General features: G+C 44.0%; 1 protein-coding gene across 1 annotated transcript in view; it reads left to right on the forward strand.

Annotated features, from left to right (window-relative positions):
• Positions 1–8,844: 8,844 nt before the first annotated feature.
• The window catches only part of LOC309817590 (uncharacterized protein), a gene marked incomplete at its 5' end in the record, with an annotated part of 54,094 nt that continues 46,852 nt past the window's right edge, over positions 8,845–16,086 (forward strand). Inside the window, 2 exons of the mRNA XM_082646872.1 lie at positions 8,845–9,148; positions 10,156–10,375. Of these exons, the coding sequence (XP_082502998.1) occupies positions 8,845–9,148; positions 10,156–10,375 (524 nt within the window). The remainder of the gene's footprint in view (positions 9,149–10,155; positions 10,376–16,086) is intronic.

Consider the following 16,086-nt stretch of genomic DNA (forward strand, 5'->3'; position numbering starts at 1 on the left):
AGTGATAAACTGATCTGAGTAGTAGCATTATACAATACCAATTTCTGTGATAATGAAAATGTTCTGTATCTGTGCTGCCCAATACAGTAGTCACTATGTGGCTATTGAGCACTTGAAATGTGGCTACAGTGACTGAGAAACTAAATTTTTAATTATTTTAAATTTCAAATTAAGTAGCTACTTGTGATACATGCACCTTACGTTCACAGCAGCACTATTCACAAGAGCCAAGACATTGAAACAGCCTAAATGTCCGTCGACAGATGAATGGATAAAGAAGGTATGGTACATATATACAATGGAATACTACTCAGCCATAAAATAGAACGAAATGATGCCATTTGCAGCAACGTGGAAGCAACCAGAGATTATCATACTAAGTGAAGTAAGTCAGACACAGAAAGACAAATAGCATATGATATGACTTGTATGTGGAATCTAAAATATGACACAAATGAACCTATCTGAGAAACTGAAACAGAATCACGGACATAGAGAACAGATTGGTGGTTACCAAGGGGGTGGGGATTGGGAGAGGGATGGCGTGGGAGGTTGGGGTGAGCAGATGTGAGCTTTTATATATAGAATGGATACACAACAAGGTCCTACTCTACAGCACAGAGAACTATATTCAGTATCCTGTGATAAACCATAATGGAAAAGAATATATAAAAAAGAATGCATATATATGTATAACGGTATCACTTTGCAGTACAGCAGTAATTAACACAATATTGTAAATCAACTATACTGCAATAAAAAAAGAAAAAAACCCAAAATACCAACCAAGCAAATAAACAAATAAATAGCTACTCGTGGCAGGTCACCACCGTACTGGACAGTGCAGGTATAGGAAATGCAGAATGGCAAGAATACAAAAGTAATCTTGAAAAAGGAAGACATAGGTTACCACACTTCGAACTTATTATGAAATTCTAGGAATTAAGCCATGGGGTACTGGTCAAGGAGAGACTAATTAACCAATGGAATATTACAGAGAATATAGAATCTATCTATCTATCTATCTATCAATCTATACACATACTGGTTCATCACACAGGGCAAAAAATGTGTGTGTGTGCATATACATATATGATAAGTCACCTGATTTATGACAAATGTGACACTTAAGTACAGTGAGGAGACAATGGTCTTTTTTTGTCAGTTGGATATCCACTTGAAAAAAATGAATCGACCTTTTTTCAAACTAGGAACAAAAATCAATTGGATATGGTTTGCAGATATAAATGTGAAAGGTAAAAAATAATTTAAAGCAAACATAGGGAACGTCTTCATGATTTTGAAGTAGGCAACATTTTCTTTTTAACAGGTCACACCAGAAATAAAATACTAACAATAAAGAAAAAAGACTATGTAAAACTTAAGAGCCATTTGTTCATCCAAAGGCACCATTAAGAAAGAGAAAAGGCAGTCCACAGATTGGGACTATTTGTTTGCCATACATGTATCCAGTAAAGGAATTGTATCCAGAATACATTAAAAATTCCTACAAATCAAGAAGTAAAGGCAAACAACCCAACAGAAAAAATGGGAAAAGACAAACAGGTACTTCAGAAAAACTGGCTAATACCAATGACTAATAAACAAATGAAGGGGTCTCAACCTCGTAATTCATGAAGGTCAGGGAAATGAACATTGAAGCCATATTGTGATGCTTTTACTTTCACACCTGAATAGGTAAAATGAAAACTGATAGAAACATCATGTCTTTGTGAGGACGTGGAGCAACTGATGCAAGTGAAAACTGGTACATCCACTTTGGAAATTTATTTGCCAACTTCAATATATGTGAATTTATGCATAACCTATGATGCAACAATTTCACTCCTAGCTATTTACCCAAGAGAATTATATACATATGTGCACCAGAACACCTGTATAAGAGTGTTCACAGCAGCACTCTTCACAGTAGGCAAAATGTTTTTTAACTCCCCAAACGCATATGAAAACTAGAGTTGCTAGATAAATGGTGGTATATTCATATCAGAGAATAACATGGAGCAATGAAAATGAACAATCTACAACCACTCACACAAAAAATTAGATGAGTCTTTCAAAAGCAAAAGAAGTCAGTCCCAAAAGAGTGTATAGTAAAAGCCCTTTTGTGTAAAGCTCAAAAACAGGGAAAACTAATCTGTGAGGATAGAAGTCAGATTAGTGTTCACTCTCGGGACATGTAGTGACTTGAAGCAGACACGAGGGGATTTTAGGATGTGGCAATGTGCTGCTTCCTATTCTGAGGGCTATTATATGGGTGTGTTCAGGTTGTGAGTGCTCATAAGACTCAAAAGAGACTCTCCCAATTGTGAAGAGCCCTTTGTAGAGTTGTAACAGTAGGAAGATGACACCAAAACCACCCACAGACTTCCAGTTTTTCCCCATATTATACTGCAGAAGCAATATATAATTCCAGGGGGAAAAGTAATCAAAACCTTGATGAGGGACTTAAGGGTAGTAGGGGTCTGAGAGCATCTGTGTCTCAAGACTACAGTATTGAGTATCCAGGGGAAAAGGCTAATGAGATCTGGAGACTTATGGTGTAATTATTATTGCCAACTGAATTTAGCTGTTGACACTGTAGCTCTGGCTATTCCAGACCTTGGGCTTAAATGCACAATTACCATGTTGCACCTGGGGGACTCAGATTTTCCTGCTACTTGCCACCAGTGGGTAGGCTGACATATGGAACAAGTCACTCTGTTGATCCTATCATAATGGTAGGCCCCAATAAAGAAGAGTTGGCAATGGTTGTTTGCTCACTTGCATGAAAGCCAAGGGGTGGCTCCTTAATCCTGATAAGATATAGAGACCAGCCACTCAAGTCAAATTCTTGAGATCCACGTGGGCTGACCAATCTCCAAGATAGGAAAGGAAGTGTCATTCACTCTATGGCTCACTACTCCCTAAAAAGAAGTCCAGCGCTTAATTTGAGTGTTTGACTATTAAGAGACAATATGTCTCACCTAGACAGTTTGTTGTACCCTACGTCTATGTTGAAGAGAAAATCTAGCAAATGTAGCTTGGTACAGGAGTAGCAGGCAGCTGGGATAGTGCAACAGGCTATCTCAGCAGCCCTACGTTTGATGCCTGTAAAACCCCAAGGGTCCCCTGGAATTGTAGGTGTCTGCTACTGATAACTAGGCTATTTTGAGCTTCTAGCAAGGGAGACCACCTCCACCTGGCAGTGCCTCTTGGAGTCCTGAACTTGATGCCTCCCTGAGAGGGCCATCCACTGCACCCTTTCTGAGCAACAGCTGCTAACCTGCTACTGGACATTTGTGGAGAATGAGAGCCTTAGTCAGGACTGCCAGGGAACAGCACGTCCAGACATCCCTACCTTGAGTTTGTTCCACTCAGATCCTCACAACAAGGTTGGAAAGGTACAACAATCTTTTCTTATTAAATGAAATGTTGTATTTGAGAGAGGGGCAGGTCTGGTCCTATAGCTGTGTCTTGCTTATTTGAAAAGGCTGTGGCTACCTATTTAGGGGCCATTTCACCTCTGTTTGCTCAACTACAAGGGAAGTCTTTTGCTACCTGGTGACCACACTTCCAAGAAGTCCCCAAGGATGCTTGGTGTTGGCTTACTGGTGTCTTGGCCACAATAAAAGCTTACAGTGTCCCCGGGCTTCAGCACTCCTTTAGCCTCAATGACAATCATAAAGGACCCACTGCAGTGAGGACCAGTCAGCACCATGGGCTAAATTAAAAGCTGCCCTCCTTGCCCTAGACAATGCTCCTAAGGGGCAGGCATGCTGTATTTTCACTGGCTCTTGGGCTCTAGCTAACAGCCTAGTTGTCTCTTGGAGTTCATGGGGGATGATTGATTGTCAGACTGGGCAAGTGGCCCTGCTACCAGAATCGAATGAGCTCAAAAGGCCTCCATCTGGGTTACCTGCCAGCAGGTGACAGGACTTTGAGCTCTGCCCACGCCTGGCAAAGAGACTACTTTCACCCTCTGCTGCCATCCGGTGGCTACTTCTGGTGTCAAATAACCTTTGAAACCTATTCTGGCTACGAAGTTGCCATTCCTGTGTGAGCAGCAGATTCTGGCAGCACCAGGGCGACATTTGAATCTAAGTTCCGCCACGCTTTTGGCCACTTGTAATCTTTCAGTGCGAGCCATTCATGATGAAGGAGACTCAAGCAAGACCGCCAGAGCACCCCGGAAGTGCCGTGGTGTGTGCCAATGAAGAATACCTTTCTGGTTCTCACTCCAAACAGAGTACAGCTCTTTTTGACCAACCCGTTATTCTCCATAATGACTTGAGAGAAGCTGATTCCATGGAGAGAACCAGCAGCCAGACAGAACTGGAGGAGCACATTTAGAGAGACAAGAGCTGTTCACGATTTACAGCCTTGGTCAACATTCTCAAGAGCATATTGGATGGAAGCAAAACCTCTAGGATAAATCAAATAATAACGGCTGAAATTTCAAGGACTAAAAAAACAGGCAGAGATGGGCATGACACTCATAGGTATTCCACGCCCCTTTTCATGCTCTGGTGGCTGGCATGATCAAGAAGTAGAGTGGATTTTCAAAGCTTTGACTATAAAAGATTGCTGGACAGGCCGTGCTGCCAGAATAATCACTGCCAGACTAGACATCACAGTCAGACTATAGGGTCACTATATGAGGCTGTTCCCAGCAAGGGAATATTCCCTTTCTTTCATTCTTTCTTCCTTTCTTTTTGTATTTTGGCTGCGCCTTGACGCTTGTGCGATCTTAGTTCCCCAACCAGGGATGGAACCCAGGCCTGGGCAGTGAAAGCGCTGAGTCCTAACCACTGGACTGCCAGGGAATTCCCCAGGAATATTCCCTTTCTAAAGGGAATGGTTGCTTGGGGGATGTCAGGACAGGGAGATCACTTCACTCTATCAGTGATTCCACACCGACAATCCCCAACCATTCCTCTTTCTTTCTTTTTTCTTCCTTCACTGACCTTAGTCAGAGAACGAGGTGAAAGTGACTCCAGCTTATTGCTTCTACTATTACCTGGCTCCAGTCATTGGACATTGTGGGTCACAGATCACAGGGATAGTGATCCACTGGTGGAATCTGTGAAACCTAGATTACCCTTGTGGTGGCTCCCTCAGGCAGCAGTAGGTGATGGTCAATAGACCATTGAAAGTTCTACCATTGTGCCACAGCCTATGTCACTCCTGGAACATCCAGATAGGTCTGGATGCACGTGGGAAATGGCTGGGTCAACGGGAGAAGTACTGACTACTGAATTAGGACAGGCAGACTATGGGGCCATGGAAGGAAAACAACAATCTCAGTATCTGGAGTGGAACTCCTTGTAAGCTGGCAGGTGCAGAGATGGGGATCGGGTTTGTGTCCCCTAAATCCAGCACCACGGCTTGGCAAATATCCCCACGGCCCACTTGAGTCAAGTGGCGGTAGCAGCTGACTGAATTGTCTGAGGTTTGTCCTTCCATCCACATAGATGGGAACAGAAAATCTTCCATGGCCATGGCTATTAAATTCGAACCCCCTCATAGAAACACTCTGACCAGGACAACCTGGTTTCATTATTACTGATACAAGTCCACATGGTTCTCCTGATGCATCCATGGCACCAGAGGCATGTATAGATATTGAAGCTGCATTTATTCAGCAACACTGCCCATGTGGCTTTACCAAACCAATATAAAGGTGATCCAAATCAAGTGTAAGAAGACCCTTTAGGTTATATGCTTGTCTGTGTTGGAGAGTGGGCCACAGAACGTCTTTCCATTGGGAGGAGGGGTAATGTTTTAAATCCTGCACTGTCCCCTGTAGTTATTGGAAGTGACGCAACCCTTTGGAGCACCTTTAGAGACACCAGGCAAAGAGGGCTGTTCTACCTGGGGAGATACCTGGTTCCATAGCCCTGGCATCAGTGTCCAGGCCCTGGAGACAATGGCAGAAACATACCTGTAACTTTAGCTCTCATAGCCAATGAGGTGGCACAAGGTCTGGAAGATAAGAGAATCAGTCTAAACTTCCTTGTACTCTTGTAATGGATGACAGACTGGCCTTAGGGTACATTCAGGCTCAAGGGGGAGGAGTATATCCGATCAACAACATCTCCTTTCTGGTTGGCTTAATTCCACCAGGTGGAGCAGCTCAGCTATTGCAGCAGTGCAGGTACGACACTCTGCATAGTTGGGACACATTCCTCAAGGATCTGGTATATGCACTGAATCAAAAACTGATATTTGACACTATGTCGCCAAATCTACTGTATATGAATCTGGGAACCAAGGAGTGAAAATCAGATTGGCTCACGTAAAAATGAGTCTGATTCCTTTATGATGTTTGAGTGCTGAGGACTTTTAGGACTCAGCCTTCCCTCTACCCCTCCACCCCACAGCTGGGTAAGCTGACACGAAATCCCAGGTAATCTCTTCTTGGAAGCCAGCAGGAGGTTCAAGCCATGCAAGCCCCTACCTCTGCACCAGAACACTCACCCTGGCCCCACCCCTAACCGAAACAAAAACCTGAAATCAGTCTCCTTTCCCACTCTTTCAAGCAGTTTTCAGAGCAGTCTGGGAAGGCTTCCCTGCTCTTCCCTGAAAGCCTTATTATGTAAAGAATAAACCTTGTCCTACCGTCTTAGTATGTGTTATGTTTGGTGTCAGCACTCTTGACATCTGAAGCAAATTTTAGCTGGGAGGATGGGGTCCATCCTTTCTTTCTGGAGTGTCTACAACAGTTCTTCTCACCATCATTCCCTGTAGCACACTTGCAGAATGTGTGCTTCCCATCCCTGAAACTTCAGGGTCTGCCGTATTCAATGTTCTGGATCTCAAGACAGACTGTTTCTGGTAAGGCATACAGGTTGGATTCTACTGAACTTGAAGCTACAGCGACCATCTGGTCACTTCAGTCTCCTCGTGGCAGTGGATCAGCAGGCAAATAAAGCAGATTTCTATATTGGAGGGGGCAAGCTGACCCTGATTACCATGAAGAGATATGAGTTGTTCCTACATAATGGGGACAGGGAGGAGTATGTCTGAACCGAGAGGATTCATCAGGAATTGTTTTGGTGCTTGCCCAGTAACAACAGGAAATGGAATCAGTATAAAAGAGCTAATGACTCCTTCATAATCTTAAGAATGGTTTACGCTTGAGATCTTGGCTAAGTAGGGCTGAATGCAACAAAAAGTCTTGGACTGTTGACTCAGAAATCATTCTAGAAAGCCTGCCTTTCCACGGCTATCATGCTTATCTTGGTCCTTTAAAATAAGTCTCTCACTTTCTTTGTTCATTCTTTGGAGCGTTGAAGTGAATATGTTACTGAACCAAACTTGGGTCTGTTCACCCAACGTGCAGCAAAGCTAATCTGACAGCCAGTTGTGGTTAAGGAATGTACAGCACTTTCTGCAAGGTGCCAAGCAAGGAGTGTGGGCAACTTATGCTCAAAAGTCCCAAACTCCCAAATGGCTTTCAGGGAAGGATTTTTAAAGGCAGGGTGAGGGAGAGGGTAGTGATGATATCCTACATGATATCCTTGTCATTAGTTTGTGATGAGGTAACAGGGTGGTATTTGGGGAATTAACATCATCAATATTCTGATTTCAACCTGTCTGGGATCTACTCGCTTGTGCTCAGCACACAGTTAACTTCTTCCACCCGGTGGAGGTTTTAGTATCTGCAAAACAATTCAAGGATGTGGCTCAGATTATTATCTATAGCCCTTGAGAAGGAACTATGGGTCCATGACTTTGTCATATGACCAAACTATTATTATTTTGTCTTGCTTGACTGTTTTCCTTTTTTCTGCATTTTCTCAATTCTCTGATTAAATTTGCTCTTTGGAACTCAGGGAAGGCTTGGGAGGCTATAGCTCTTCTACAAACAAGAGGTGGGGTGGGGAGTGGAAGGGTGTCTGTAACTACAGGGTCCTGTTCCTTTCTAATTTAGCAGCAGTTCATTAAATTCTTTCCAGCTCCTGTTGTTAACACTTCTGCAACTTTCTGTTCTGAGTGCATCCATTTCACCTCACCTTTTTCCTAACTAGCTTTAATAATGTTAAAATGTCCAAATTCTTTTTTTCTCTTTCTTCTGGTAGGTTTTTTACTATTGCTGACATATTAACTATACAGTTTTTAATGACTCTGCCCCTATTGGCACCAGCCACCTCCAGATGGAAATCAGGGAACAATTCACCCTGTGCAGCAGAGTGCCTCTATATGGGGACACTTCAGTTTTGCTGGCAGTGGTAAAATTAAAAGTATCGGATATGCTTGGACATAAAGGGTAATTGGGGACTCCAAGGTCCTGGAAGGAAAGGGAGGAAGGTCTCAAACTCTAGAAGCTGGGTCTTGAAACTTCATTGAATCGCAGACATGTCAATCCTCGCCTTACAGCCAATGAGTTTAGAGCTCCCTACGGAGGGGGGGGGAGATGGGGGGGTGGGGTGGAAGCAGTTCTCTGTTGACCCTTTGAAGTTCTGGCTCCTGTCAACTGCCTATCAGATTCTTTCCCGCCTTGTCCAACGGCCTCCCAGGCACACTTATGGTTGGCTGCTCCTCGGGCCCCACCCCCCCACCCTTCCTTTCACGAGTCCTCCAAAGGCCACCATCACAGACTGTTCCGCTGTCTGCCGCCATCTTCTCTGCCTCCCACCACCCCCGCCCCCCTCACCCGCCCCGTCCCAGCAGGCTCTGCTGCCAGCAGCGAGACTTAGCTCGGCAGCAGCCATTTTTGCCAACTAGGTCTAGCAGCCGGATCGCTTCTCTGGTTGAGGCACGGACTGGTGCGTCTTTCCTGCCATCTCTGCCACAGAAAAGCGGGGCTCAGCCACACGTGGTCAGAACAGAGCAGGCAGTGGGATGGCCAGCATCCCTGGATCAGTCCCAGGAGGAGCGGTGCCGGCAGAACGGGGTCGCAGGGTCGCCACCCGTAGGGTTTTACTGGCGGAAGTGCGAGCCCTGTGGGAAGAGCAGGGCGCCCAGCCCATAGTCCAGGAGGACTGGGATGTAAAGCTGGTAGAAGAGCAGGAAGAGGAGGAGGAGGAGGAAGTGGAGGAGGCGGAGGAGGCTGAAGAGGACGAGGAGAAGAACGAAGAGGCGGAGGAGGGAGACAGAGACAAGGAAGAGGACGAGAATTATGTGGACAAAGAGGAGGAGGAGGACGGTGAGGAGGGCGCAGAAGTGGTCGCGGTATCTGTGAGTTCCCCACCGCGCGGTTTCGGTCCCTTCCCTTCTAGACCCCGTATTCGTTATAACGACCGAGTCCTGGCCGGCCGCACGCCGGCCACGCGGTGGTTAGGCGCTGCTCTTGGGAGCCCAGGGAGGCGGGAGAGAGAGGGGACCAGATGCTGGAAGGCGAGTGCCAGGCAGAGGGCAACCCGCCCTGGGAGCCGCGGGAACCTGCAGAGGGGGCGGCATCCCAGAAGGCAGAGGAACCAGCGGCGGCGGCAGCGGAGGCCGAGTTCTGGTTGGGCGAGGTCCTGGCTGATGCCTCCGAGTCCCGGGAGGCTGGGGCATGTGGACCCGACGACGGGGCCGAAGCGGGCGAGGGGCGGCCCAGACCTCAGGCCCTTGCAGCCCCTGCTGGGGCATGGGCCTCAAAGGCAGGCCGAGCTCAGCGCTGGCCTCTGGCGGTTAGGCAGCGGGTCAGAGCTCTCAAAAACCTTCAGGCAAGATATGCACAAGTAGAAGCCCAATTCTCTAAAGACCTTTAGGATCTTGAGAAAAAGTATGCTGCCTTCTACCACCCGAGGGGCAAACAAATGGCATACCTCACTTTTGGCTGACGGGCTTCTAAAAACGTAAAGATTCTCAGTAGGATGACCTGAGAAAATGATGAAATGGCACAGGGGCACTTTTCAGTGGTTGAGGAATCAATGAGCTTCGCGGTAGAATTTGTCTTTAAATCGGGCGAACATTTTCCAGTGACGTTCTGGCAGAAACATACAAACATGCTCTCAGGATCAGATGATTTCGATCCCTTCTCCAAAGGGCCAGAAGTAATCAGCAGCACAGTGTGTGAGATCTACTGGAAAGAGGGGGAAAATGTTGTGAAAACTGTCAAGCAGCAGAAGTATGAGGGCCATGGAAGTGTTGTATCAACCAGTAGAAACATGACCAGCTATTCTTTTTACTTCTTTATTTATTTTCTGACATATTTGTCTTTTCCAGATCCTCCCGAGGGCAGAGAACTAGATTCTGCTGCTGATTTTAAATCGGGAAATGTTGTCCACCACCTTGTGATGCCAAAGTCTGTATCATTCGACACTAAAGGAGAGAGTGAACATCAGTATGAAAACGCTGATGAAGAGAAAGAGGATGGAAATGAGAAACCAGAAGAAGGACCCAAACTGGATATGGTCTCAGCAGAGGGCAGCTCTGGAGAATACAGGTATTATTGAATAGTGCAAGCATTCCTGACATATACCTGTTACTAACAGCTTTATGTTTTGTTTTGTTTACATCCTTAATCTACTTTTTATCTTTTTAACATCTTTATTGGAGTATAATTGCTTTACAGTGGTGTGTTAGTTTCTGCTTTATAACAAAGTGAATCAGCTCTAGTATACCTATATCCCCATTTCTCTTCCCTCTTGCATCTCCCTCCCACCCTCCCTATCCCACCACTCTAGGTGGTCACAGAGGTCCGAGCTGATCTCCCTGTGCTATGCAGCTGCTTCTCACTAGCTATCTATCATGTTTTTAATAATTTTTGTAAAGTAAATAAGAAAAAATTGGTGAAGTTTAATTTTGGAAATACAGTTTAATGTACTTGTATTCTTGATGGTATAGAAGGAAGTGTGTTCTGACATGTGTTTCATTTACAGCCACAAGTCCTTTGTCCTGTAGCCTTAAAACTACTACTGATGGGAAATTTATCAGACCTGGAAATAGAGACCTATATTTTTTTAGAGGTCTAAAATATAGAGACCTATATTTTTAGAGAGTGGCCACGAGGAGAAGCAGCTAAAGCGACCAAGCTGTGCTCTAGCTGTACCTTCATCACGTGGCCACAGAAATGGAGTCTCTTGGAATAACAATGCCTTTGAGAAGGTGAAAGTAAAAAGTCAAGGATTTGACTTACAAAGTAGTAAAAATTTAAGGATTTCAAATAAGACTGCATTTCATGAGTAATTCACAAATATTACTTCAATTTAGATTTTTTATTCAAAAGAAAAGAAAATTAGCCATAGTAAGATTATTGGCTATCACTGAGTTGGTAATTCAATCTAAATTTCTTTTTCCTCTACCCATTCATCTTTTCCTTTCTCTCTCTCATCTCTCTCTCTCTCTCACAGTATCACACTCTTTCTTTCTCCCTTTCTTAATTTTTACACCTGCGGATGTTTGATAACAGCCTCTTTCTCATTTTACAGATACGGAAACCAGAGGTCTGGGAATATAAGGGATTTATGATTTGTGTAAGGAGCATAGGCCCTTAAGGGGGAAAGACATTTAAATCACAGAGTGGCCTTTCAAGAACAAAAGCTAGCATTTATAGTGGTGGGCAAGAGAGAGATGAGGTTGGTGTGATGAAATGATGTGCACCCTGACAACCAAGGGTCTGGGTTACAAGAAGAAAACGTTTTGTTTCCTCCTTGGAGAGCCAATAGATGTTCATAGTATTGACTCCTATTTAGAAAGTCCCTGGTGCATGTTATTGGTGTACAGTTGTTAATTGACTCTTCTCCCACCCTACAGTTGGAAGGCATAAAAAGAAGTGGACAGCGAAAGAAAAGATGAATTTGTTCTTCACGGATATTCTAGTTTTCATTAGCCCACAATACAAATGTTGTTTCAAAATTCAACATCCCAAAATGATATTAACTGACATCTGACTTTATTCTTACCTTTGACAGATAAATTTGACAGTATTGTTCACATTGAAAATAAAAGCTTGTTTGACATGAATAAGCTGCAGAGTTGGGTTTTTTTTATATAAATAATACAGACTCCAGTGTATCTTGGTTCTATTTATTTCGGCCCACCTTACTGTCATTGAAAGGGATTTCTTTCAACTATTTGGTAAGCCTGTTTGACATCCCTTTATAGCAGCCTCAAATAAATTGAAATATTAGATTATAAACAACTTGTGTGGCAATAGAGATGGTGGCCCAGCCTCTAGTATATGTTACTGAAAGAAACTGATGGATGACCTAGCTTGCCTGGAGACCAGATGGTGCTAGTGGCCTGCCATGGAGCAGCAGCATCAGCGTCTGCTGGGAACGTGTTTGAAATGCAAATTCTCAGACCCTGCTCCAGACCTGCTGAATTGGATATTCTGAAGGTAGGCTGCTAGCCATCAGGTTTTTACAAGTCCTCCAAGTGCTACTGAAGCACACTAAAGTTTCAGAACTGCTGCTTTAGAGCAATGGGGGAAACGTTTAACTACACCCACAGTAGGACCAGCCTTAATTCACTGACTTGGTACTATTGCAGGTAAACTGAACAGGATGGTGAGATCTGCACTGAGGAAGACACTAGAATTCTCAGGGGCCTGAGACACAAAGGCCTCCGGGAGGGATGTGTTAGTTTCCTAGGGTTACCGTAACAAACTACCACAAAGCAGGTGGCTTAAAACAACCGAAATTTATTCTCTCACCGTTCTGGAGGCCAGAAGTCTGAGGTCAAGGTGTCGGCAGGGTTGGTTCCTTCTGGAGGCTCGGAGGAAGGATCTGTTCCATGCCTCTCTCCTAGTTGCTGGTGGTTGCTGTCAATCCTTGGCCTCATTTGGCTTGTATATGCACGATTCCACTCTCTTTCTTCATCTTTACATAGTGTTTTCCCCTGTGTCTCTGTTTCTGTGTTCTTTCTCTTCTTATAAGGACACCAGTCATATTGGATTAAGGGCCCACCCTAATCCAGTATGACCTCATCTGATCTTTATTACACCTGCAAATACCCTCTTTCCAAATAAGGTCACATTTACAGGTTGCGGGGGTCAACACCTCAACATGTCTTTTGCGGGGACACAATTCAGCTTATAACAAGGGGCAAAGATTCAGTAGTGGAAGGGACGAATAGATAAAGGAGAAACCTAGTTCCAAAACGATAAAAGCATTATGATACCATGCACATATGAAGTTTAAAGACATGCAAAATTACTAGGTTGATTATAGATACATCTATTTGTAGTAAAAGGCATACATAGGAGTAATGCATACATATGTAGTATGCAGAAAGGTGTGTATGAGAACAATAAACTTACTTAAGACAGTGGTTAAATCTATAGAAAAAGACGGAGAATTCAGTTGGGGAGAGGTATACTGGGTTTCAATTTTATTTGTAAGCTTATGTTTCTTAAGACGGCTGATGGTTGCATGGGTGTAGCATTTTCAGACCTTTGTCGAGGTCTGAAATATGTCCTAATTTAAAGAAAATTAAAAGAGGAAATGGGCCTAGTATCTGGAACCTCTTTAAGGGAAAAATGTGAAGTGGTACTTGAGCAGAGCAGAGGATCAGAGAAGGGGAGGACCAGGGGTTTGAGGGTAGAAGGCCTTATTTCTACATTCAGTTAAGGCTGCTTGAGAGCTTGCTAGTTAGCATCAATACCGCTTTCTGTTTTCTATGCTAGTTCCTCGCGTATGGAGAGTAGATTAACATTATTTATTTATGCGTGTATCCCCCAGCTCCCTAAAGTGTGAGCTTCTGACTTGTTCGGAACGTAAAGGCTTTTATTGATTTCTCTCTCCTAAAGCACTGTGTTTTCTTCTTCGTAGATGCTTGATAAAGGTCTGTTAAAGTGAAGTGAGTGTAAGGTATCCACAACCCTTTCCCCTGTCACTGGTGTTGACATTTAAAAATGCGTTATCATGTAGTAACACAGAGTATTCCTCATTGCTAGAACAACAACAACAAAGGCACAAGGCCTTTTGTCACCATTGTTTAATGAAAGAACAGTCCAAGTAGAAATTTATCCATGTAGGGTCCCTGGAAAGTCGTCAAATTGGTTTGGTTCCTTATGGTATATGCCATGCCGGCAGGGAGTGTGTGTGTGTATTTCTGTGTTAATATAGTTAGCGTATTAACTATAGTTAACAGTTAATATTAAAGGCCTTTACCTGGGCTGAAGAATTTTCAGAGGCTCACTTTATTTATTTATTATTATTTTTTGGCCACGTCGTGTGGCATGCAGGGTATTAGATCCCCGAACACGGTTGGAACCCGTGTTCCCTGCATTGGGAGCAGAGTGTTAACCACTGGACTGCCAGGGAAGTCCCGGGAGGTTCACTTTAGGCAAACGCATGCACACCTCTTTTTGAGATAAGCCTGTTTTGGTGCATGCTCGGAGTCCATGTCCCTGGCCCTTACCGAGCTCCAGTTACCTAGGGCCCTGAATTTACTCCCCAGGTGGCCCCATGTCCCAAGCCCCAAGAGACATGTGTGTTCCTCTTCACTGCATCTGTGCTTCTGAGGGCTGAGTGGCACTGTCAGTGTTATACTCTCAGGGCTGAGAGGTATCTACGAGGTGAAGGCTGCGTATCCAGGTAACAGGACAAGTGGGCTACGTTATCCACATGGATGCACCTGAAGCCTCTCATGTTGAGGGAGGAAGCTCAGGCTTGCTGCTCTGAGGGTTTGCTGTAGCTCTAACATATCAGGCTTCTCTGAGTCTCTGACAGACGGTCCCTAAATCAATCAGGGACAAATCCTGCATTTCCTGCTTCTCTGGGTGTTTGTGGGTTTTCCTGTATCCTCATGTATAAAATATGTTTTCAGTGAGTCCTTCTGCCTTGAAAACTTTGTGCTTCTTCTAGGAAAAGATCTGTCTTGTCCCTCTCTGCCTCGTCCAGGAAAGCTTAGGGTATTCTGATATTTTCCTTGGTTATGGCCCCATCTTCTGAAAGGATTTGATCCAAAAACTCTCCTTTTATTCCACTACCTGAGAGGTGACCATTGGGAGAAAAACAGAGGGGTAGGGTGGGTGCCGGAGTTGGAAACAGTGTTCTGTCCGAGTTAGGGATATGCTAATGACACTAAAGTTAGTGATGAAGAATCACTTTTACTCTAAGCCGCCTAGTTTCAGATGCTTATAACTCCAAGGAATACAAATGAGAACACGTTTACAAGTCTAACAGGGCAGGATTCCCAGACAATGGTGTTTTGTGCAATGTGGTATTATCCAGTCCCGTGAATCACATCATATAGTAGGATCGGCTTTGAGGCATAAAATGTACATTTCTTAGAAGTCTGAGCAATGAATTATGTGTGTTTATAGATAAGGAATTGATTTCATCCCCAAATCTATGAAGAAAATGAGTTTAAAACGTTTTGAAGAGGTACCTAAAAGTTGACTCTTCCCTCTCTCTCCCTGTCTTTCTCTTTCGCTCATCCAATTATTTACTCTGCTGCCTTTCTCTCCGTTTTCCTGCCTTATTTTAGACCTCATCACTTTCTGACAAATTATGAACTGTTTCATGTATACAGAAGATAATACAGTATATATGTAAGGTATATCATAATAATATAGAAACCTGTGTACCCAGCACCAAGCTTGTGAACTAGAACACGGCTAATGCCTTGGAAGTCCACCTGTGCCCTTCCAGATTCCTCCCCTCATTCCTTCCCAGAGGTAACCACGATCCTGAACTTTGTTAATAATTCACATTTTTATACATTCACTGCAGAGGAATGTTCCTTTAAATAATGTTATTTCTTGTCCATTTTGGACTTTATGTAGATCTAATTATACTAGATGTATTACTTGTCTTGCTCTTTCTCTACCTCCCCAGTTTTGTGTTTGTGATCTTTATCCATGTTGATTTGTGCAACTGTAGTAATCACTTTTCATTGCTGTATACTTATCCACCATATGAAAATTCCACAGTGTATCTCCTTCCTATTGATGGACATGTGGCTTGTTTCCAGGTTTATGCTTTTGCAAATTATTTTGCGACAAACTTTCTCATTATATCCCCGTATGCCCACATACAAGAGTTTCTCTACTTTCTCAGTTGAGGGCAATTTTACGCACTACCCCTCCGCCCCAACCAGGGAGACATTTGATAACCTCTGGAAACCTTTTGGTTGTCATAACTGAGGGTGTGCAACTGGCATATAATGGGTGGAGGACAAGGATACTGCTAAACATCCTACAATGCA

This window comes from Grampus griseus, assembly GCF_964374135.1.
Source record: "Grampus griseus genome assembly, chromosome: X".
In the NCBI taxonomy this organism is placed as follows: Eukaryota; Metazoa; Chordata; class Mammalia; order Artiodactyla; family Delphinidae; genus Grampus; species Grampus griseus.